The following is a 25,077-nucleotide window of genomic DNA, read 5'->3' as shown; positions in this document are numbered from 1 at the left end:
TTTGGCATGTCTAAACCTTTGATAATGAGGTCTTGGAATCTTAATAATACATCTAAAAGTAGTTTTTTATGGATGGTAATGAAACAACATGGACATAAAAGACCACATTGACTCCAAATAATCTTAATTATGTATTATATATATTTTCTCATGCTTACAGGCTTGTCTAAAGAACTACAACTCTTCTGGTGCCATATAAATATTTAATAATGATAATGTAGAACATACTGATATTATATTACAAATGGTTATTTTACATCCTTATTCCAAAATGGGCTTGCTTTAGTTACATGCCAGCTCTGTTAGATTCATTGAGTGTGTTCATGGGAATAAGCAATCAGCACTCAGCTTCATTAAGTTTATATTTTTATACTTTCCACACTAGAGGAAAATATTGCATTATGGACAGAATTTAAATAATTGCTTAAAAGTTAAGAAAATGCTTCAGTGCTTTTCTGACTAACAACAAATTTGAATATTTGCACAAACTGATTCATGCACTGAACTGATCAACAGTCTTCCAAATATTTTTCTAAAAAGTAAACTTTAGAAAATTCCATAATACACTTTTTATCTTAAAAACCCCTTTCTTTTTCTATTGTGCATTTCAAAATTAAGCCACATAGAGTGTTACATAAATACTCCATGATGTGCTGAATAATGATAGCCAAGTTATCTTCTCAGATGAAAAGCTGGGTTAAAACTTTGAATATTTTGAGCTTTTTAGACCAAATAAGCAATTTTTGCCAATAAGCAAGTTATTTCAAAAGGTTTGCTTGTGTTCACATGGTACTCTTTCTGAAGGCAATAATTATTTCTGGAACCAAACAGTCCTAATACAGAAATGAAAGGTATACTGTAAATTAATTTAACTAAATGCAGGAGTATTTATAATGGCAGCTAAAAAGTGGAAAGTTGTAGGATACAACCCTCAAAAATTAATTGGGTGACACTCATATTTCAGACTTTTAAATTCAGAACAAACACTGACCAAATACAGACATAATGCACAAACATGCATGAAAAGTTCTTGCACGGTAAATCATATAGCAACCCCCCTGAAAAATTAATATAGTATACAGAGTAGTATTGTGTGCAGGGCCCCAGAAATATTTTGAAACTAACCAAGAAGTTCTTCTCATGTCCTATATGCCAGTCCTTCATACTGTGCTCTTTACCTCTGAAATTGATTTTATTTAAGTAACAACAAAATATATCTAAATTTGTTTTGATAGACCTAAAACAAGTGGTTTTAACTGGTATGATTCTGAAGTTGCTCAATGGGTTTTTCACATTGACACAGCACAGTAATTTCACATTCTTCTGCATATTTAAAAGTCTATTACAAATTCTAAAGAGTGTACTGCAAAATTATGGGCACAGTTTGAATAAATGTTTGAATAAATCTATTTAGAAAATTGCTACTGGCTGTTTATTTGGTATGTTCCAGTAAAGAATGTTCCACCATTGTCTAGTGGTGACCTATGCTGTGTTCACAGTGGCTTGCTGGATGTAAAATGGAAATTCACATTTCTTATGAAAATCTGCAATGTCATCTGAGCTTGACTATTTCTGTATTGTGACTGCACGGTAAAAAGCAGTACTAAAAAACCCCACAAAACCAAACCCAGGCATTTTGTGCATGATGTATATATTTTTTCCCTTATAGGTAGCACAGTGGCTGCCTGGCATGTTTGTTACATGGAGGTCTGCTTACCACTACCTCCCTCCCCTGTTGAACTGGCACGTTACTCCCAAACTGAAGTGCTGTCTTGGTGACCAGGAGGGAAAGAAGATCTTTAGGTGGACAGGTGACTCTGTTTATTGAGCATTTGCAACTTCAAAGCAAGTTTGAGGTGCTAATAAACAAGGCTATTTGCTGTGGTGCTCAGCTGAAATTGGTTTGCAATATGTCACTATATATATGTGTGTATGTATATAAATTATGTGTTACCTTGGATACAAGGCTTGCTCTGTAGGCAGCTAACTGCTTCAGATACTCCTTCTTGGCAGCTTCGGTTTTCTTTTTGTATACCTAAAAACAAAGAGTGGCACATTGGTAAATGAATCTGGTTTTGTTTTTATATATCACTGGTGTGTCTCATGCATTTTCATAAAGTTTCTCTAAGTAAACAGCCTTTCCACCTCATATTGCTTAAGGAGCGAAATAATAAACATCCAATATTTTAAAGAAAATATTGTTCCAACTGTGAAACACCATTTAACTAACCAGCAGTACTGAAAAAACAATATCCCTCATAGCACCTCAGGTTTAATTGCTCAAAGTGACGTGTGAGGCGTACTTTCAAATTTTGGGGATGGGGGAAGGTAGGTGTGACCCTCTCCACTGGCTTCCACTTGTGGGACCAGTTAAAACCCTCTGGGGAATTTGCAGAAAGACATTTGAGCTGAATGAAGGAGGAGATGACAGCACCACAGATTAGCCAAGAGAATTTCTCTCTTCCCTGGGTGAACTGTTGGGGGCAGTCAAAGAAGCCCATGGAGCCGCTAAAGATAATAAATGTTAGTCATTATTCCAGTCTTGATCCCATATTGGTCTAATTAACTTCTCAGAAGCATGGATCTATTTCTGCACATTTCTCTCAATTCACCAAATTATTTTAAATGTGGCACGTGCACAATCTCATAATAGATTAAAGACCTTGGAGAATCACTTCAATTTTGCCCAGATTTCATGATCAAAGATTATCTGCAGGGTTAGGCAGGACCTCATAGCACTACAGTAACATGATGTTAGAAAAGCATGTGTAGATATTTAGGGTTGAAAGCTCTCAGGAGGAGAACCAGCTTCTGACCCATGGAGCTGAGCTAATGACTTGCTGTTAGCCATGTCAGTGACGGATTTAGGCACAACTCAATATTTCTGTTTGCAAATATTCTCATGAGGTTCTCACTACTTCATGTTTGGGTCTTTTCCTGAAGGGGAAGGTTTAGGAGTCATGCATGCATCTGGGCTTAATGTAACTAAGCAGGACTGACTCCTCATTTTTCCTGTTGAAAGGAAAAGTTTAATAAATATCTAAAGGTTTAAAGGTGAGGGAGAAAAATAAAGGAAAAGAAAATTTACTTTTTTATTGTTATATTTCAAGATTTTAAGTCACACGCCACAGGTTAATCCACATGTGGATGGGCATTTGGGGTTCACAATATTGAACAAAATGAAACTGCAGCTTTGTGTCTGTCTCTGTTGTTCACTTCTCCTGTCAAATGCACAACCTGGGCACATGTGGAAAGTAAAGATTGTTCACCTTCCCCTGCTCATTCCTCACTGCCTGGTTAACAGGGCTATTGATTCAAAGCTAAAAGACAGGCAAAGCTATTTAGGAGAACAATTTTGGGGTGTTCTTCTGAATTCCACAGCTAAAAGCACACATGAACATCTCCTCCCCAGAAAGATAAACTTTATGAAAGTTTAAAGTGTTTTCTTTTGATCTTCCAATGCTTCAGTAAAACCAGCAGTCCCGTAATGGAGAGGACCTGGCAGCACAGAGTGTACACACAGAAGACAATACAGTTGCAGGCTACAAAGGGACAGTGGTAATGTCAGGCTGGAAGGATTCAGTTCTTATAAAGAATGTGCTTGTGAAACAATTTTTTGTTTCACTAACACTTTGCTTTCAGACACAGAACAAACCTCAGACACAGGCTGGCAAAACTCAGAGGCTGCCTCAAAGGATTAAAGATGTTGCTTCCCAGGGAAGCAAAAGATCATAATGGAAACAGAGAAGTCTTAGGCTTCTAAAATTGTAAATATAAAGACAGAGAGGGAAGAAGATTGGTTTTAGCTGTGAAACTGTATCTTTGCACCCTTGAAATTTCTCCAGATTAAGATAAATATGTCGTGTTTGTTGATCTCCTATTGTTCTGCAAATAAAAATAGAAAGGTAGCAATTTGCTTTTTAAGCTGTGATCATTTGTGATTACTAGGGGAATTACTATTTGTTTTGAAAACAAATAAAAAATTAGTCAGCAGTCTGTTCCTAGCTGCTAGAATGCATTCAGCTTGACCTACAGAACAAAGACTAAGTTAAACTGCTTTGTATATTGCAATGCCTCTGCATCACTCTAATAGCCAACTTAAAAAACAGAGCTGAACAAAGAATTTTACACAGAATAATGTTCTTCAAAAGATCATGTATCTACTGCTTCCACATTGGGTTTTATTTTACATTACACAAATATAAAAAATAGACACTCCCGCTGTGCTCTTACAGTCACAGCATAATTGAAAGAGACCTCTGGGACTTGACTTTTCCTGCAAATAGTCATATTGCACAAGGTTAACTCAATAATGTGAAGCTAACAACAATTCTGCAAATCTCCATTTAAAACATCACTACCTCATAGAAACATCATCAGACCATTGTTATTTAATTATGTCCTACCTACACATCTACCATGGTCAGTGTACACACTGCCTTGACCTCTTCTCCTCAATCTTTTGGTGAACGAATAACAATCACATGAATACCATGTCTTCTCTGGCACTATAAAATTGAATGATTTAACAGGAGGTCATCATAGTAAAAAAGTCCTTATTGGATGGGAAAAAGTTTTAGATGACCCCAGCCTGCTTTGATTTTTGCATTGGCAAGAATGGCTCCTGCAGGCTGTCTTGTCTGGAATGTGATCAGCTCACCCCACTTTGTTCCTGGAAAAGCACTGGTGTGTCCTCTGAGGACAACAGGTCGAGCTCTCACTGTCTATATTCTTCTGAAGGTGCCCACTGCTTAAGTCAGCATACAAGTAGGCTGATGATCCTGCTGATAGCTTTGGAAATTCCTTGGTCATGGCCTACACTAAAAATTAGGGTAAGTTCTGCCTGTCTGGGGAGTAAAGACTTGGTAAGATAAATAGCAAAAAGGTCTGGTCGGGCTGTAATATTTTCTCTGAGGGCAAATTAATGTGGCCCTGCAGTGGTACCAATTCACTGGCTTTGTGCTGGGCTGGACTTGTACTGAGGGCTTATGAAGGCAGGGCAAGTGTCTTCAGCATTTGCAGCAGTACCTCAAACAGGTATGAACGAGTCAGCTGCTCCTCTCAAACTCTTTTTTTAATTTTTTTTTTCTGCAGCTGTGAAAATTCTTTAGCCCTCGGGCTTAAATAGTTTGGCGTTGTTGTAAGTATAGGACTTGCATCCTTGCAGCACTTTTGGGGCTTGTGTCATCATTCAAGTGTGCCCTAGATAATAGGTGAAGGTATTTTGAGCTTCATGCTTAAGACAAGTGCCAAATTATACAACCCATCATATCAAATACTACAATTAACATTTTTCCTGTATCATAAAACAAAGATCTGCTCTGTTGCTTATCGATACATTATAGTAGGAATATTTGATTTTATTTATAGCATCTCAGAAATCTCCTATAAGATAATTTTCCCGTCCTCTGTCAAACAAGCAACAATTAGTAAATAAGTAACTTGACAGGAACATATAGTTGTGGAATTAGGTAATTTCCACTTTGCTTTAATTCAATTAACATGATAATTGAACGTCAACTGATTGTCACTCAGGCAGCAAAGGCCCATTCTGATTCAGATACAGTATATTTGTGCCCTTACACAGTATTTTATTTTCTATATTGTCCCAGTTGTGGAAAAATGAATGTTGGCAGAAAAAGAGATCATTTTGTACATACAGAGTAGGTCAGTTTAATTTATTCTTTTTCTCTTCAGCATATTATAGAAACCCCAAAACACCGAGACTACATGCGTTTGTCTGTAAATGGAACTTGCTGGTATTATTTTCCTACTGTGCTTCACACACAAAAATACAGACAGAATAATACACAGGTCCTCATTTAATTGCACTTCCAAGGTAGTTTCAAATTCCCTTACACTGTACAGCAAAGCACGTAAAAAGGAGCGAGCACAAAACCCGACTTTGTGCATATAAATATGTAAGATAGAATTTGAATTAGGCCCAGGGAAAATGAATGCCCTGGGCTCTCACAGGCTGGTACCAGCCCCCAGGTCTTTGCACCAGCAACCTTTGGCTCAGGCTTCCTGGGCTGACCATGCATGTGGCCATCAGAGCTCCTGCGGCCTACAGCAAGGACTGAACTCCTCTTACTAACAGCGATGCACATCCCTAAACTGCATGCACCAAAATTCCACTGGGAGAGAGAGGGGTGGCAAGTTACAGGACACCCACTCACATCTACTATGTTCACCAAATTAAAACCACAGTAGAACTTAAGCATTTTTGCTTTATGCTGCCAAATTCTGGTCATGTTTTACTTTATGTATTTTAAATGCTGTTTAGTTCTTGTTTTTTTGGATCATAAAAAGCCTTTGAGGCAGGCTTTATGTGTTCCCTGCTTTTCTATGTGTTTTATAATATGAAGTTCATTACTGATAAATATGTACATAGTTGAAATATACTTGTAATGTCTCAAACCAGGTTTTTGTTCTGGCTAGCCATTTTTTCATAGTGAACTTCCTCTCAACTTGCTCGTGGAATATTATCAACACATCACAACACACTAGGTAGGGGGATTACTACCCTGTCACTTGTGGCTTGCACCCTTATTGCCTGAGGAGAACAGATCTCCCTTCCCCCAGTCATCACAAGAGCCAAAACAGGCACTCAAATGTCTGCAACCACATCCTCAGTTTTGACTATCAGGTGCTAATGGAAAACTATTGCTGTGACTACAGTCCCCTTTGTTACTAGAGATGATACTAGACTCAGAGACAGTGAACTAAACTGACTCATAATTTTTGGATAAAAAGAGACCTCAGAGTTTGTGCTTCATGGAAGTCTGTAAAAGCTCTGTGTCTCCTAGCTGACAAAGCCAATTGGAATAAACCATGCTACTTCCCTGGCTTTGCCTAAATAGACGGTATTAGGATGAGAAAGAAAGAAAAGTTTTCTATTTTTCTTGTGGCTATCTCCTTAGAGCTGAGACTTGCAAGCAAGTTTTATTTGTCTTTTAAAAATGATGTACAAGTGCCCATATTTGTTTTGGTGGAAGTGTTCCAGAAACCCTACAAAATGGTATATGCAAAAATAGTAAATCAAAAAGCAACATGACTGATTTTGTATTCTTGGTCTTTGCAGTGTTATATCCCTTGGGAGTGTCATTTTCATGGACTACACTTACAGGAATGTCATCTGATAAAATACAGTAGGCTCCAATCCAGAATTAAATTCCACATTCAGATTGTCATTCCCGGCCCTAAATATGTCGGCTCATAGAGAAAACTTGTATTTTTTTCCAAGTGGGAGACATATCTCTAGTTTTAATCTCCTGATTTTGCAGCAAAGGCACCTAGAGCTGCACACACTCATCTGAAATATGGAGAAAGATATTCCCACAGCAGTCAGAAAAAAAAACCCCTCAGAATTGCTTAATGGACATTGAAATATGTTACCATTTGATTTTTAATCTAAGTACATACAGTAACAAAGAGGCCCAGGGCTAGCTATATGGCTCAGTAGTCTCTTTGACTGCAGAGCATGGAAAGATACTGATGACATATTAGAGGCTTAGGGGAAGGAATTCTGTCTTTCTGGCATGTGGGGGAAAGATCACAGGCCAAATTCAGCTCCAGCACAAACAACGAGACTCTATGGAGAACACTGAAAATTGCAGCCATTTGTGCCAGGCTTAAATCTGACCTCACAGTCTTGATGCTTTCACTTTACAGCAGTAGGACTGTACACTTCATCAGAAGCAGGTTGGATGAAAGTTGAGTACAAAAGAAGTGACATTAAATGTGAGATTTATCTGGTGATTATTTCTACCTGCTGCTACTCTTTTTTTAAAAATAAGGATATCAGCCTGAATGGAGGTAAAATAATAGGGCCTAAATCCAGTTTTGTATGCAAATGACATAAAAGTCTTGTTCCTGTTGAAGTCAAATGTATGGCTCAAAGCTGGGGAAGAAGAATATGCTGAAAATTAAGGCTATTATTTAGGCACATTGCTACAGCAGTATTTGAAATCCAGGGCCCTTTTGGCCCAGCTGCTTCCAAGTAAAATAAGAAGGTGAGGTAGAGTTAAAGTCAACATTTAATAACTCAGGGGCCTTGTGCAATATCTCTCTAGGAGCCGTGTTTGTTGTGTGCTGCAAATGGATGTTAGAAATCCACCCTGAGCAGGGGGTGTCTGATGTTCCCTGTGACTTCAGTGCTCCCAGAGGGCCTAATACTTCTCCCCTCTGAAGTCAATAGAAGTTAAGGGCTTCAAGGACTGACCATGTAGAAGCCAGAGCTATAAAAAAAGCTGAAGATATAAATTTACATATATGTTCAAAGACATGAGTTGTATCTGTGCTTAGCACGTGTCTATTATTCCAGCTCATTAAGCCCAGATGCTTTCAGAGGAAGGGAGAAGGAGAACACACCAGGATGAGGATCAGTTGTTTTGAAATCCTGACACCCCAGTCTAGACCTTCAAAGGGTAGAGATGCAATTGCAATATATAAATTTGTGAAGAAAAACACGCCTAAGATGCAACACTGGTGAAAGGAACATTGCTGGTGCAGGTAGCTGGGAGGAGAGATGTAAGACTGCTGTTCATAGTGCCTATTCCAGAATCCATTTTGCCTAAATTCACTTTGGCAGTGTGCACACACAGATGTGCCTTCTCTTCCCATTCTCCTTTACAAAAATAAAACAAAGCTAAACCTTGTGTGGTTGTTTATCTACTGAACTGGAGGTACATTCTCATCCTCTTACAAGAGCTTTAGTTATTCCTTGGAGATTGCTTCATTAGCACGGAGCAAGTGAGGGTTTTTAAAGGGAGAATAAGAGATAGATAAACAAATGTCTGTGTGAGTATGTCAGCATATATAAGGGAAGAAATTGAAAATTTGTTTTAAAAATGCTATTGACTCCTTTGACCTCATGGTCTGCACATCTTCTGAAGCTGTTTCAGCAGCCAGTCCCCTGAACATCCTGATGACCCCTGACATCCTGACACCAGGCACCCCACACACGGCAGTGTATGGGGTCATGATGGCTCTTCTAGCCACAGGATGGGTGATCTCATTCGTCATGTCAAGGGATGGGAGGCAGTCACAGCTAGGGAGGGAGGATGGGTCGGGTGTTCCCCAGGACAGGCAGAGTTAAGACCTCTTCATACACTGATCTTGGATCCACTTTGATCTGATTTGTAGCGTCTCATATCATGAGAGAAGCTGTGGAGACATGAGGTGTTGGCCAGCATTACCTGTAAACCCCCTCCTGATCTATGTGGTTCAGCCCAGCTGTGGATAATGTGCTATGTCTAAAATATCCTTGTGGTCAAAAGAGAAACTTATAATATACACTTTGCTATTTTTCATGCCCAAATCAGTCTGGGTTACTTTTAGAAACAAAATAAAAGCCCCTGATTTTACATAAGTATTGGTAACACACAATTCAATTCCATCAGATGTTAAAAGAATGAACTGCAGGTTTTATCTAGTAGGTCTTTGAGCACCAGTGAGGAGTAAATGATTTGATTTTGTGAGCTCGGAGGATTTGTCAGCTGCCTCATATGTATAATTCTGGCTCTTCATATTCCTGCTGCTTCTAATTTAGCAGGACAGGCTCATAATTGAAGCAAATTAACTATTTACACTTGCCACTTCTACCAGGGGAAGAGGACACATCAGCAGGAAAGAATGAGTGGGAAATTAAATTCTTCCCACTTGTGTCAGATCTGCCCTTATATAAACACATTAACAGTAATTTCATGAGGCGTCAACCATAGGAATAAATACTGAGGGATAAAATAATGAGGTGTTGCTATTGAGCTGAACTGTTGCAGCTAATATTACTGTCTATGAATTATGCAGCCTGAAAGAAAGCATCTGTCACAGCACTCAGTTGTTTCACCTGCTTCTTCTGACTGCAAGGTTTTGGGTGCTCGAGGTGAATCCCTCCTTGTCCCAGCTGTAGGACCAGCACAGCATTGAAGCAAACACACAGGAACACATACACACACACACACAACTATGCACACTGAGCTGTTCATAGGAGGCCAAATTAATTCCCACTAGAATTCCAGTTAAGTCACTGAAGTTACACCAGAGATTAATTTTGTTGAATGTTGAATAGACATTCAATTCCATTTTTAGAATAACAGAACATTTATTAAGGTCTTTGGCTGAAGTTTTAAAGTTACACTAAAGTAAACAAGAACATTTTGTTTGTAATTTGCCACATCTATTACAGCTTTACTAGGGCTCCAATTAGAAACTTAAGGTTCATTTAGTACATGCACATCTGGTACTGATTTAAAATTACTTTTTCTTCTAAGGACAGAAAATGACCTGAATAGCCTTTTTACCCAGTTTAAACCAGTGTTCTGTCTGAAAGCCAGTGACTCAACCATTTAGCATCCTCTTTCCCAGGGGCTGTTTATCTCCCCTTTGCAGTAAAAAGTGTGCAAAGGGCAAAGATGTACATAGATAAGCTATAGAAATGGGAAGCACAGAAGTATAGTACTAGGGAGAAAAGAGTGTTTGTGATCACAGGAGAGGAACTGGAAGAGTTACTGAAAAAACCCAAATCCCAGTGCTCTGGCTACAGCATTGAGGAGAATGTTCCTCAACAAACTACTGCTACAGCTGCCTACCATTCACAGATCTATCAATCTGAACAATTTTAGAAAACATTTACAGTTAAAAATGAAGGAAAATGCACAGCACCTGCCTCTGATAATGTGTAATTATTGTACTCTATCCAGAATTTCAGAAGTCCATGACAAAGTCCACCATGACCACTAAACTCCCTTTAACTTCTCGACTCTGTGTAGATAGACTTGGACAAACAAAATACAGGCACACACCACCGTTGTTTGCAAATGGGCCTTTTACACACAGAAATTAATGGGAACATATGATTCAAAAATTCAAATGTCTTCATATGATAAAATAAGAGGGTCATCACTGGTATCTGCTTCAGTCTAATAAATCACATTATTCTCATGTTAAGAGTATCAGAGTGCAATCCATTCTAAGCATAACCCTCCCCTAAGCTCAGTAAGGCACCTACCATCAGTTAGTTCAAAACACCATTTCCTTTTTTGTCATTCAAATCCTATTTTCTCAAACAACACTTTCCTAGTTCTTCACAGTTTGAAAAAATATATGTGGTTATTGCACAAAGCTTTTCGAGCTACAGTCTAATATGCCAGGTTATCAAAATTTTCTTGCAAAGTCTTGGACATACATATACTGCCCTTAGGTCATTATTGTACTGAGTTTCTATGCTTTTATTTGTTCTGTGGTCAATCTTCAAGAATAAACAAGAAGAATTCTATGCATTTCAGAAAAATTGGCTCAGATCATAGGAACAAAGAAGATTTCATTTTAGCATGAAAACATGAGGCTATTCTTTCTCAATAGCTGCATTATGTTCTACTTTCTGATTCATTTATATTTACTATTTAAATAGTAAAAGGAGTTCCAATTCAGGAAACATAATTTGGAAACATATTTCTATTTAAATTCCAGAATAAGCATTAGCTTCCAAAACATAAGCCAGAAGCTTTATGATAATTGAATCCTTTTCAGCAAGTATAATTCATCAATAAAGTAGTCCTCTAATGATGTTATTGTTTCTTTATTTAACTATTTTTGAATTTCTGAAGCTTCTTCAATGCCAAATACCAAATGCTACATTAATCATCTGTATTTTTAGAGTCCAATTTTCCTACCAGAGACATAGGTTTCATAGCAGTTACTAATGCTCTGAATCTAAAAAATTAGGCCTTTACAGACTATCTAGTCAGTTAAGATGTCTTGTAACCATTACTTTGTACTATTAGAACCCTAATGGAATAAAAAATGAGTTTAATTTTATTCTAGAAAATAGGATTGCCTTTTTTTTAATGGGGACTATATTTTATTATTTTTGTACTGTTAGATTAGAAAGGGCTTGGGCCTGGAATTTTAAAAATGTACTTAATAGATGATAATGAATAGGCAAAATGAGTCAAAACCCAACAAAGACATGCTAACCCAAACTCCTTAAAGAATTGGCTTAAAAAACATAGTTGCAGCCATTTTTACAGGCATGTGTCATATGGATTCCATAACACATCATTCATCTGTGTTTCAACTTAAATTAACAACAACAGAGATAAAGAAAATAAATTTTGTTCTGTTCTTACAGCATAGGACTTATTAAAATTTTGCTTTCAAACATGAATAGGAAATTGGAGTTAAAGCTGGAAATTTAGGGTTTCATGCACTTTTCTTACACATTTCTGTGGAAGGGCTTTAATATTTTTGTGGTAGTACTCACATGACAAGCTTGAAGAAAATGTGCATTTTAGGTTGGCCTTTGCTGGGCATTTTAAAAAAGGGAAAAGAAAGACACAACACAAGAAAATAACTCTAATGTGCCAGTCTAAGTGACTTTTCTGACCGCTGTGTTCAGAAAGTTACCTTTCCTCCAGCTAAACCTTCCAAATGCTGGCCTTATTCATGGGTGGATACTAGATAACAAAAGCTTTTTTTTTTTTTCAGTTAGTCAGTGAGTGCCAAATCTTGATTCTTTTTACACTGATATCTTTAACAAGGATCTAGATGTACCAACACCACCCAGTTATTAGCAAAGTAACCTTTTTTTTTTTCCCCAGGCCCAAATAATTTTACATAGCAAAAAATAATTCAAAAGTTTTTGTTAATCCTTAGTTTTTTAACTACAATTTTGTAATAACAGTGTATGAATGAATGAGATTCAGCTCATTCCCAGTACTTTTCCACTCTGTGCTAACATCAACACCAATCCAGGCCTCCTGTAGCCAATAAAACTCTCACCCAGCACATCCTTTCCTTCCATATCTGTTGCTTTCCTAAAGATCCCATTCCTTTATCAATCCAATGCATTTTGTTGGCAGTTAGTAAAAATGCAACCAATAACAACAGAAGAGCAATGGTATGCTACAGTGAGGATCAATGGTAATTGCCAGCTGTCACCACTTAAATGTGATGAGCTTCCAGAGTTGCCCACTTTTACACAGCTTTCACTCACTTGGAAGGATTTCTGCAAAGTTTCAGGTCCAGCTCTGCTGGCCTCATTGCAGAACCAAGGCCATGGATGGCAGAAGTAACCTTGGGAAATGTTTTCCTCAGCCCAGATAAATGCCAGAGGCTGCCCATTGCCAGCATCCACCCCAGGTCTCTTTGGGTCAACACATCATTAACTCCTTTCATAAAAGCCAGGTGGTTTGGGAGCAAATGTGAGCCTAGCTTCACTTCTGGCATCATGGGATCATGGGGAAGGGAAACATCTGCAAGTGGGAGCTCAGCCAGCTCCCACTGCACAGATTTGGCAGCAAGGTCTTCTTACATGGCAGATTCACATACAGGGCAATGACATTGTAAAATCCTAAGCCCTCAGACTGCAGCATAAAACATTCCTAAATACAATCCTAAAACTTGTGCCACATCCCAAAACAAGGTACACTCTTTTAATGGTTTCATACAGACGAAATAAAACCCTACTCTCCTTATCTCAGTCTCTTTAAATCATGTTCCTGAGATGGCACATGTTCAAGTTTCATCCTGGCTAACAAAAGAAGCTGCCTACAGTGCTCAGATGACCCTGATAACACTTTCCCAAAACAAAGCCTCTGAGCTACAGCACATAGTGTACCTGTTTTTGTTCTTCTCCTAAGCCATCCCACATTGACGCTACAATTTTAGAGACTTCACCAAAAGTAGCATTGGGGTTTTGGCCCTTGATGGCTGCTTGAGTATCTCGAAAAAATAATGCATAGGCAGACACAGGCTTCTGTGGCTCATTTGGGTCCTTCTTCTTCTTCTTTTTGGGAGTTTTGGGTTTCTTTCCTATATCTGAAGCAGGCCTCTTCTCGCCACCATTGACCTGTAACATAAAAGTAGGAAAGTACTATTAAAAAAAAGCCAGTTTAATTCATTCCAACCACTGTTACAGCCTCTGTGATGCAAAAACTTTGGACTTTGCATGCAGAAATGGAATTTCTATTGTCATCTTTGATAATACAAATGCTGACATTATCTGCATTATGCTGACATTATCTGCATTAGTCACATGTATAAAATTCACTGTAAGTATTTCAGATAATGCTATTTTTTCCCTTAAATACTTTATATTTCTCTTTCATATAATCACTATAATCTCTGGTCATCTTTTCACCTTTTCTAAGTTTTATTGCTAGTGGCTATAACAAGAAAATAATGAGAAAATTCAAATGAAATTAGTTTCTCTATAGCCTGAGTATCAGTTCTGTAACATGAACCACCTGCAGACACTGAAGCACAACAGGAACACTGCCATTTCTACCTTTTGCTTATTTTCGTCCTTCCCCAGAATGACCCCAGACTACTGTTCAAATCAATTTCTTCTACAGCTGATGGTACATCTTCCAGGGACTTTGAAGAAAGTCTGGTTGTGAACCAAGCAATTCAAGTTACAGACAATTCCCTACACACATTCTAATTAATGTCTGAAGAAACAAACCTTTACCAGTATAGACAATTTAGAGCCCTCTAAAGGATGAGTTTTGACCTCTCTGGATTTAGCTGAGTAGTTTTTACATCTGCTCATGTAAAAGCAAGTGGTTTGAGGAAAGGAGTAAAAGAGAAATGGTGTATGGAGGAAAGCTCATGTGCCTTATTTATGCACCACCTGAAAAAAGCCCTGCACATGAGCATTTGTGCAAACAGCAAAGCACCCTCTTTTCCTAGTGAAGCTGGTGAAGGGTCTGGAGCTAGGGTCTTGTAAGGGGCAGCTGAGTAAACAGGGGTTGTTTAGCCTGGAGAAAAGAAGGCTCAGGAGATACCTTATCACTCTCTACAACTGCTTAAAAGAAGGTTGTATCAAGGTGAGTGCTGGTCTGTCAACCCCAGTTACAAGCCATAGAATGAGAAGAAATGGCCTCAAGTTGCCCCTGGGGAAGTTTAGATTGCATATTAGGAAAAAGTTCTTCACTAAAAAGATTGTCAAGCATTGGAACAGGCTTTCCAGAGAAGTGGTGGTCACCCTCCCTGGAGACATTTAAAAGATGTGTAGATGTGGCTCCTGGGCACATGGTTTAGTGGTGAGCTTGGACGTGTGAGGTTAACAATTGGACTCAATGATCTTAAAAGTCTTTTCCAACCTAAATGATTCTAGGATTCAATGACTTACAAGCACATAAAGGGACAATAACCTGATTCTTCAACACATTGGAGCTCCATGGCAAAGCAGCTTTTCTTGATATGATCACTTAATTTACTGTAACTGTAGAAATGGTGTGTGATCTTACAATTGGGTTCAAAGGCTTTTTTCTTGTGTTGGCATGACCAAAGCACTGTGCATCATAAGCATTTTCAAGAGAAGAGAAGATCAAGAGCATAAATGCTATGCTCTAGGCTAAGGATCTACTAGGCATGACTTCTTTCACTTCCTTCTATTATTATTTTTTAATAATGCATATCAAGTGGCACAGGAGGATACAGGTGTTCAAATCATTGGAAATGCATGAGGAAAATGGTTGGAAATCCTCATTTTGAGAAAAATAACTTTAATTTTCTTATATGCCTCACTATGTGGTGTCCAAGAGAACTCAAGTGACTACAGTGAACAATTTGAATCTCTGTGGCTTACTAAAAACAGCAACCAAGTGGTGACCACAACTTGAAAATGAAGCTGCTTGTTTTCTGAGCATTATGTTAACTTTAATGTTAATGCAACTTTAATACAAAGTTAATAGACATTCAGCCTATTGTCAGCATTTGGAAAATATGGAAACGAAAATTTATTAAGTTATCCAGCTTTTTGTCTCTTGCTATTGTTTTAATTCTACAGGGTACACAAAACTAGCAGTCAAAGTATAATTAACTAGGGCTCTAATTTGAGGACATTAGTCTAAACTTTTCAGAAGTCCAGTGCAAACTCCATGGACAAGAAGACTTTGAAATAATTAGTTCTATAATTAAAATTTTACCTGTGTGATTTGAAAACATTTGTTTTCTTTTAGTTTGTTTTTGAACCAATGAGATTTAAAAGTTCTCTGTATGTTAGGATACTGCATTACTTCAACTACCCTTAAACTAGGTGATATACTACAGAAACTTGTGTAAGCGCCTTCTGGTAAGCTGTTCTGTGAACAGCTCTAAAAACTTACTCTCCAACCTTAATGATCAAGAGACTTCAAAAACCCACTGTTAAAAACAGAGTACTCACAGGGGAAATTCTGTTTGTCTTATATGAAAATAACAAAATAAAAAGAATACCAGAATTCCAGTACTAATAACCTTGCAAATGGCTGAGATGATGGCCTACCTTATGCTCCCATCAGTCTATCAGCTTCATAGACTCCACTTCTAACCACCAAAGCAGAGACAGATGGAAAATAAAATAAAAACCATATATATTGTGCTAGGCATAGACTTGTGCCTCAAAATCCCTGGAGGTGTAGTTAGCTCATGGTAATCCACCTCCTGTCATGGCTTATTGCTTAATTATGGTGATGTATTTAACTTATTTATCACAAGAAAGCAATAATCTTTCACTTTAAAAAAGTGTACATTAACCATGTTGCACACATAATAGATCACAAGAATATCTAGTGTAGGATTTAAAACTATCAAATAAGGCACATCGTTGATATCTAAACATCCCTTGAGAACCTGGAAAATGTCTATAAGCATATTTAAAATAAACTGCAATAGTACCAAAGCCTTTAATGGAGCTAGGAGAGCTGTTTTATGCACACTATCTTGCAGTAATCGCTGTAGTTTAAAATAGATTTTAATCAAGCACCATCTGCATAATAGGCTGAACAGACAACACAGAATTCCACTTATAACTCCTATCATATAAAGTAAATATTGTAAAACTTCTGCCATAAGGAGAATATGCTGCAGCAGTTCTTTAGTAATTGTGTTTCTGTTATTTAATTCTTGCTACTTGCAGTCCTTTTGCTATCTTCCCTTCAAAATACGTTATTTGAATTTCTCTCATAAGTGATATGCAAATGAATATGGAAGAAAACCCTGTTATCATCCATCTATGAAGAAATACTTATTTACAAACCAGTAATGCTTCCAGCAGCTCACAATTATGCTTGGCAATAACAAAGTACATGTTTAACGATCCAACAGTGTGAATTATGGCAAGAATTACATAAATGTAATATTCCAATGTTGAGGTGGTCAGAATAAGGCATGTGCTAAGTGGCCACTTTGTTTAGAAGGTTTTTATAGTTACTTACAACCACTAATGTTTAAGTTCTCACTTTTTTCTTCTTTTAACGATAGCCCCGCATATGAGATTTAGAATTAAGGAGCCTTAGTGATGTGCACCCCTTGCAGAGACAATACCCTTAGTCTGAGGCTACATTTCACAATTCCATGGTCTTAGCAGCTCTGTGAATGTATATCCAACCTTACAATTATGCTACAGTTGTCACTGATCTTATGGTCAAGCAACCTCGGCTGTCCTGCTTTTAGAGCAATAGCATGAAAGGAAACTGAGCCCTTTATAATGCAGCTCCTTTCCCTTTCTTTGAGCAAGGGAGTATAGAACAGTTGAAGTCTGAACACTCTATATGAAAGAGTCTTTATGAGAATGAGTATTGCCAAATAATATTTAGCAGCGGCTGCCATTAGTTCTGTATATGTTGGATAAGGCTTACAACAATTTGAATATTTACCATAGAATGAGAAGCTCAGTACATGAACAATTACATCAGTTTGTAAAGCTCAATACTGGAATTTGGAATATATATATTGAGCTGAAATGGTCATTTCCTTCAGGCATGGAAATCAGTTGTTCACAGGGCAGCAATTAGACTTTTAGTCCAAATGTGCACAAAAAGTATTTTTTTATACCTTCCATCATGCTCTTTCTATAAATTAATGTAAATATGGGCAGGATATTGAGATTTCTGTATTTTTTTTTTCTAAATGGAAATAGGCATAGTTTTTAGGGACCTCTTTACCAAATATGCTATGAAAAGACCAGTGGCCTCTCTTTCACACATTTCAGCTGGTACAAACTGAGGGAGGTCATCTGACACTGAGGTGATTTTCTGTTTGGAAATGTACTTTTTGAGCAATGTGGATACACAGGCAAACATCTTGTCCCACTGGTTAAATGGGGAGAATATCCCTAATGCTATTAATGACACAGTGAGTTTAAGGGCATTGCTTTTTTCACAGTGCTCATGGCAGGAACATCTCTGACTCCATGAAGTAAACTCCAACAGTGACCCCATGACTGCAACTCCTACCGAAGGACTGGCTAATGAGCTCTGGCCCTGATCTATTAAATAATACCACACATCTGCAGGATAGTTTATAAATCAAAGAGAAAAATCCAAATTTCTCGAAGTTATATTCAGTGAAAAGATAGATGTTCTCACAAGAGACAGAACAGTCAGTCTATATGTTCCTGTCCCCAACAAGTGCCTTCTTTCATTGGGAAGATGATTTCCAGAGAGAGCTTTCACAGGCCCCACCAAGGCAACTCTGATAAAATGTAATACTGGTGTACCTGTGGAGAAAGGTCTCCACAGAAAACTGGTTTGAGTATTCTTATCCACTCACTGGCAGCTTTGAGGAAGAGCAACATGACACAAAGATACACAGGGGAGAGCTTTAAATCTTGAAGTACAATATACTTAACTCCTTAGGCTGATTATTCAACCCCTCTTGTCTTTTACAGAGGGGACTACAGAAGAACCATTGCATGGGATCAGGCGTGCCAGCCCACTGCCTGTCTCTGTTGGTGGCCAGCCTCAGGTGTCTTCATGAAGCTCTAAGAAATCCCACAGAAGACATGTATGGCATTATCTGCACCCCATCAAGCTTGCTGTTTAAACCATACTAGATGGAGGAGAATTTAAGCCCTCTGTCAATAATAACCAAATGTAATATCCTTTAAAACTTTTATCTTAGCAGTGGCACTATAAATATAATTTTAAGGTGTTGTATCTACTTCAGCACACTGGATTAAATTTTGTGTCATTCATTGTGCCATTTGTCATCTTCTTCTGCTTAGACTGAGCATGAGAGAATTTTAAAGAGAGTTCCCCAGAATAACATCCTTGTTAAAAATTGAAAGCTATATCAACTGGCCTTCACAAAGAAAGGACCAAGTTTTACTTAGTCTGGAGTTCTTTGTATTTCTCTATCAAAAACATTAGCCTAAGATAACTACTGATTGTTTGAAACCACAAACCTACACTTTTGCCAGCACAAAGTGCTACAGCGAAAAAGTACATTAAAGATATAGGTTAAATAAGTGAAATACTTGATAGAAGTAGAAAGGAAATACTAATTATTTGAATGGATATTTTCTCCAGAAGTTTAGAACATCTTGCACACTCTCAGCAATGTAAAAATATTAACAATGCAACAGCAGTAGCAAATAAATTATTCTGAAAAAGTAAAGGCTGCCTGGAATTACTTTTACATAGCTGTATTCTAAAGTCTCCCTCAGTAAGAAAGTGCTCATTTAAAACGTATGAATTATTCAGTAATTTTTAAAACTTAAAGTTTGTGAAATCAGGGCGATGTCCTGAAATAAAACTTTGAAATCAGAATTTATTCAAAATGTAGTAAAACATATGTCTCCAATTACATGATTATTTTATAGCTTGAGGCATGAAAAACAGTATAATGTTAAAACAAATCAGACTTACATTTCTTGAGTGGATTATACCTCCTCAGTGACTCACAATGTGTTTTCTTCACATTCCCTGCAAGTCTGCAACTTTTCCCACCAGACATGGCTGTGGTACACTAAGCACTGCAGGAGTGCTCTAACAGGACTGCTGTTTTCTAGTGACCACAAAACAGGGCTAAGGAGGTTCTTTTCTTTCAGTTTTGACATGCTATACTCCTGTTTTAAGGGATGGCTTAGTACAAAGTCCCAATCTTCCTGTGTCTCAGTTTTTCTGTCTGTGAAATCAAGATAATAGACTTGTGTATTTCTGGGAGGTTTTCAAGATTTTGGGGAGATTTAGGAGATTTTTGCATGCAAAACCTGCTATATAGATTGACATTTATCCTTTAAAGAAATTTATTTTGTAAATTACTCTTATCACTTCATTCCTGTACTGACATGAAAATGAAGCTTAAACATGTCATGATCAAGTGTCAGCACCTCTCAAAAGTATAAATGCATACAGGGTCTTCCAGATTTTCAAGGTAAGGTTTTTAAAGTTCATAGGATCTTTCTGTTCTGGTTGCTATGATGTTCTGTTTACTCATCCTGTGACCAAGTAGCAAAGACTAGCATATTGCACAGACTGTTCATACTTTTTATAGCAGTAACTTGATCTTTAACTGGGAACAAACATCCCTGCTATGCAAGTGAGAAAATTCAACCCGTATATTAAAGTCCTTAAGGAATGACTATCCTTTCAGTGTTTAACAGTATTCCAGCTTGCTCTCAAGAAGAGGAATGATGTCATTTACTCAAGCTGCCTAAAGAATTGGCTGGTTATTGTAAGTTCTGTATTCGTAACCCTTTATTCACTTCAGTGAACCACCAATCATGTATCAAGTATCACCTTAATAACTGCGGCCATATCATTCATTGAGCAGGTCCTAAAAATATCCACCATTTACACAGTAATCCTAGCATCTAAGCCTACCTTAGAGCTATCTTCTCCTTCATCTTCATGGACTGAACTGGATGGTGAAGGAGTTGCAGATTTGCTTCCAGGTGGAGAGGGCGAGTTGTGAGGAACACTGTTTCCACCCATATTCAAACCAAGCTGTGCACTGAGCTGGGACTGGTTAATAGTAGTCAGCTGCCCGTGCTGCATCATTCCTGGCTGCCTAATATCTGCAGGTTGAACCCTTGGCCTCATGGTTGCCATCTGAGGATGGGAACTATACTGGGCTCCTTCTGTATTCCGTAAATCTTGCATCTACAAGAGGAAAAAAACTGTATTAAGCATATCACTAATAAAGTGTTCTGTTCCTTTAGACCTCGGTTGGCCTGATTGGCTATGTAAGGCTTAAAGGAAATGGCAAGTACTTAAATAAACATGTAAATACTGGAAATAAACATAGTAAGGATATGATTGACATTTGCATAATACTGACTTGTTATAAAAAATTCAGGCTCTATCCTCAGCCCTTGGAAATAGGAAAAAAAAAACAATGAAAGCTCAGGTTTTTCCGTGATGGGGAACAAAAGGGCACTGCTTTCTGTAACTGTGTGTAGAGTATTTCTGAAATGCTAACAAACAGGGACAGCTTTGCGCTCTGAAGTTCAGACCTAGACCAGAACATGAACGTCTTCAAAATTCAAGGTAATTTCCAGATCCTGCTTTTTTAATGTAGAATTGTGGTGGATTTGAGTTGTGATTTGGGGACTGCTGGGAATTTTCAAAGTCTGAATATCTAGCATTAGGTCCAAATCTATTTTAGCTGGTGATGCCCAGTGAGAAACTGGACTTTTCAGGATTCAAACCATTGACAAGAAGGATGCATTGATAGACTGATTAAATGATTTCTGAGTCGATTTGCTGCTAAGACATATATGAATGGAAAGCTCAGAAATCTCAGGACTGACAATTGCATCCATTGTGCTATGTGGGTCACTGCTTCTTAGCATTAACGAGACATACTATTTGAATGCAAGCAACAGATTCAGTCTCTGCAAGGATAAGAATTAAAAGCACTGGAGGATGAAACTCCTTTCTTGTCTGGAGGTCAAATGCACCATACACACAGACCTCAGCAGATTGCCTGTAACCTCTTTTCAGTACACTCATACAGAAACACGACAAATAGCAAAGAGTATCAGGGAGAAGCTCAGATTTAAGCTAAGATGTTCTGTGGGTGATTTAAAATGGAAGTATGAATTCAGAGCTGAAATGAAATAGATACAGTTGTCTTTCTGTGCATCAGAAAAACATGTATGTGTGTATAAAGCAGAATGTGACAGCAGATACCATTGTGTAAGTTCCATTATGATAAGGACACGTGTTAGTGGTTCAATATATTAACATAGCCACATTTATTCTACTGACAGTCTTTGTTAGATATGTCATCTGAATTGTCTAAAGATCACTCAGATTTTATTTTTTAAAAAATATTTTTATAGCTCATGACTTCTATAACCTATCTCTTGCTCATATACACACTCCCACATATCACAGAAATCTGTAAGATACCTTTCAACCAGTAACACAGAGGAAAAAGTAAAGATAAACCTGTAACTTCATCTTTTCTCTTATTATTGACAGTGTAAAAATGTATCAATTTTAGGAAGATATTTTATTTTATTTTATTTTATGAGCTTGGGGATTGATTTTTTGTAAAGGTGACTGGTTGGCAGTAAATCAAACTAATAATACCATTAGTTATGGCATACTTACCACTTTAAATGTACTTGTGTCTCTGAAAAGTATTTGAATTGGCTTCTGACACTGACATCACAATTATACCTGTATTTACGTTATTTTAGAAATTAATAGCTTTTGGTAAAAAAGAGTTATCGATACAAACTTGTTTTCCAACTTCATTTAATGACTACTAAAGCACTGGAGGATATGAGCACAGAGAGCACAGTGGATGAAATCAATTGAAGGCTGAAATTTGAATCCTGGTAGACATTTATATCTTTAAATTACTACTGATTTCTTGGTCCCTTCCCTCCAGTATCAGCTCCCTCCTTGCCAAGCATATTAGCCTTGAAAGCTATCATTATCTGTGCCTCCAGCAGACAACTGGATCAAGACAGTTGTGCCCATGAAGCTGCAACTGCTGCTCAGGCCCTTTGCTCTGGATCCAGCTCCTGATCTGGGCAGCAGCTGGGGAAAGTGGAGCAGTGCTGGGGGGTCTCCAGATCCTCTTGGCCAGCATGGGCCAAACAGTAAGGGGATGGGAACCCACATAGTGCCTCATGTGTTGGGCACAGGCAGGCAAAACCCTCCCCAAAGCTCTCCCTCCACCCTGTCTGCAGCACTCAGTGTGGGTGTGTGCCCTCCCCAGGCATTCTTCACCCTGCAGGGGCTGAGCCCTCGGGTTTTCATGGGGCAGCATCCCGTGGTGCAGAATAAACCCTTCTATGAAAGGCTGGAAAAGATTGACTGCTTTTTAGGAAAGGTAGGCATCCTAATGATTTTATGCTGTCTAGAAATGTAACAGCCACTATATGAGACTCCTATTTTGAATGAATGTCAAAATTCTCTATCTCTAAAAGCAGAGCAAGGGCTACCATTGTAATTACTTTCCCTGCAATGAAATATGATATAATTGCTTTGACTGACGCACAGGAAGTTCTACCTGAACACGTGGAAGAACTTCTTTGTGTAAATGTGTGGGTGCCCGTGCACTGGAACAGATTGCCCAGAGAGGTGGTGGAGTCTCCCTCTCTGCAGATATTCCAGAACCATCTGGATGCAATCCTGTGCCATGTGCTCTGGGATGACCTTGCCTGAACAGGGAGCTTGGACCAGATGACCCACTGTGGTCCCTTCCAACCTGACCCATTCTGTGATTCTCTGATTCTGCTATCATTCAAAAATATCTCTCCTTTAAGAGCTTCAAATATCAGATAGATAATACAGAACATTCTGTGTTTGTCTTTTTTAAACAACATATATTTTTAAATAGTCTGCAACACAATTTTAGCTCCAGTACTGAACATAGGCTGTGTTTTCAGATAATACAATAACTGAACAGTACTGAATGTATCCCCATACAAAATATATGTGTATATATATTTGCAAGAGAACCCTTCACTAGGGAAATTCTGAGGACTGCAAATGAGGTGGTGGAGTAAAAAAACCCAGTATTTTTCTTTTCACAGGAATTCAGCTTCTCTCCTGAATTTTTAAATCAGATGAATACCAGGCTACCTTCAGAAAACCAGGTGTAGACAAGCACCAAATAAGCTTGCTTAACAGTACATTTTCTCTTTCAGATGCTAAGCCAGAAACCCTCACCTAAGGGACCTGCCTGCAGGGAACAAGCCAGTCTAAGTCCATCGCGCAGAGCTGTGGCACTCAGGATCCACAGTCATGATTCACATCTGCAGATGACCAGATGAGGCTTCTGGCTCATCTCTTTACCATGTACTGCAGAGCCTGCCTTCTCCCATCCTGCTCCTGTCTAGTGAAAAAGTGTGATTGTCTAAGGAAATGGAAACTGCTCATTCCTTGAGTAAGCATGGGCAGCTACTCACATAAATGCAAAAAAGTTGGGAGATCATACTGGGAAAACATGAACTTTCCTAAAGGGTCAAGAAAACCAGGAACTGTCCTATTTCCTATGTAGGTTCAAGAACACACTCAGCCATGAAAACTACACACTTGGGTCACTGCTGTGGCATAATGGTATGTCCCTGTCACAGACGCTGTGACAACCTCATCTCTGCAGAATAGTAACACTAATCAGACACACTCTCTGTCAAAATGCATGACCAGTTTCTTCTAAACTACTTCAAAATGTGAAACCTCATACTCCTTGTTCCTCCACATGGAGTTTTACAAAGCCCACCGCTGTGTAGCTGTGCTGGAGCCACATTCAGTATGCAGAGGCAATACTGCAAACCCACTCCTGCCGAATGCAAAGCTGAACAGAAATCCTGACAGATGGCAGAATGCCAAATGGAAGAACAAAGTTAAAGAGTTTTGAGTATTACAACAAATAAGGACAGTCTTAAACTGACGTCTTCAATGGTCTCTGTGATGAGGTAATAATGATAATATCTGGCATTTTAATATCATTCTCCATCTGTCAGTTCCAGGATGTTTCACAAGTTGAGTTATATGCAGCTTCAGAACATGCCTGGTTTTATTTTGGTTTTACTAACGGGGTAGCTATGATTCTTTTCTTTTCATGGCTATTTTTTTTCTGTTTGCATTTTGCTTATAAGCAGAAACTGAGCATTCAGCCATATAAGTGTTTGACTGCAAGTTAAAAGACAGCACAAGTCCCTAAATCTAAGGTGTGTACCAAAGCCCCTTATTGACACATGGGTAATGCAAAACCAGAACAGGCCTGTGTGGTTGAAGATGAGCTCCTAATGCCATGCTCAAAACTCCTGAGGTACTAAGAACAAGGCTAAAGAGCTTTAAACATCAGACTATCATTCATCTCATCAGCTTAGAGTAAAAA

The 25,077-nt window shown here is 38.2% G+C and overlaps 1 protein-coding gene across 7 annotated transcripts in view; it reads right to left on the bottom strand.

The window, feature by feature from the left end:
• TOX (thymocyte selection associated high mobility group box) overlaps nt 1-25,077 on the bottom strand; it is a 219,601-nt gene that overhangs the window by 24,670 nt on the left and 169,854 nt on the right. For 6 of the 7 annotated variants that reach the window (XM_063393546.1, XM_063393573.1, XM_063393554.1 and 3 more), the window contains 3 exons: nt 20,595-20,873; nt 13,622-13,852; nt 1,955-2,035 (listed from right to left, as the gene is read on the bottom strand). In XM_063393546.1, the coding sequence (XP_063249616.1) occupies nt 1,955-2,035; nt 13,622-13,852; nt 20,595-20,873 (591 nt within the window). The remainder of the gene's footprint in view (nt 1-1,954; nt 2,036-13,621; nt 13,853-20,594; nt 20,874-25,077) is intronic. The other variant, XM_063393578.1, reaches the window with a different exon arrangement.

Source organism: Prinia subflava, chromosome 1 (assembly GCF_021018805.1).
Source record: "Prinia subflava isolate CZ2003 ecotype Zambia chromosome 1, Cam_Psub_1.2, whole genome shotgun sequence".
Lineage (NCBI taxonomy): Eukaryota > Metazoa > Chordata > Aves > Passeriformes > Cisticolidae > Prinia > Prinia subflava.
This window is presented reverse-complemented; position numbering and strand designations above follow the sequence as displayed.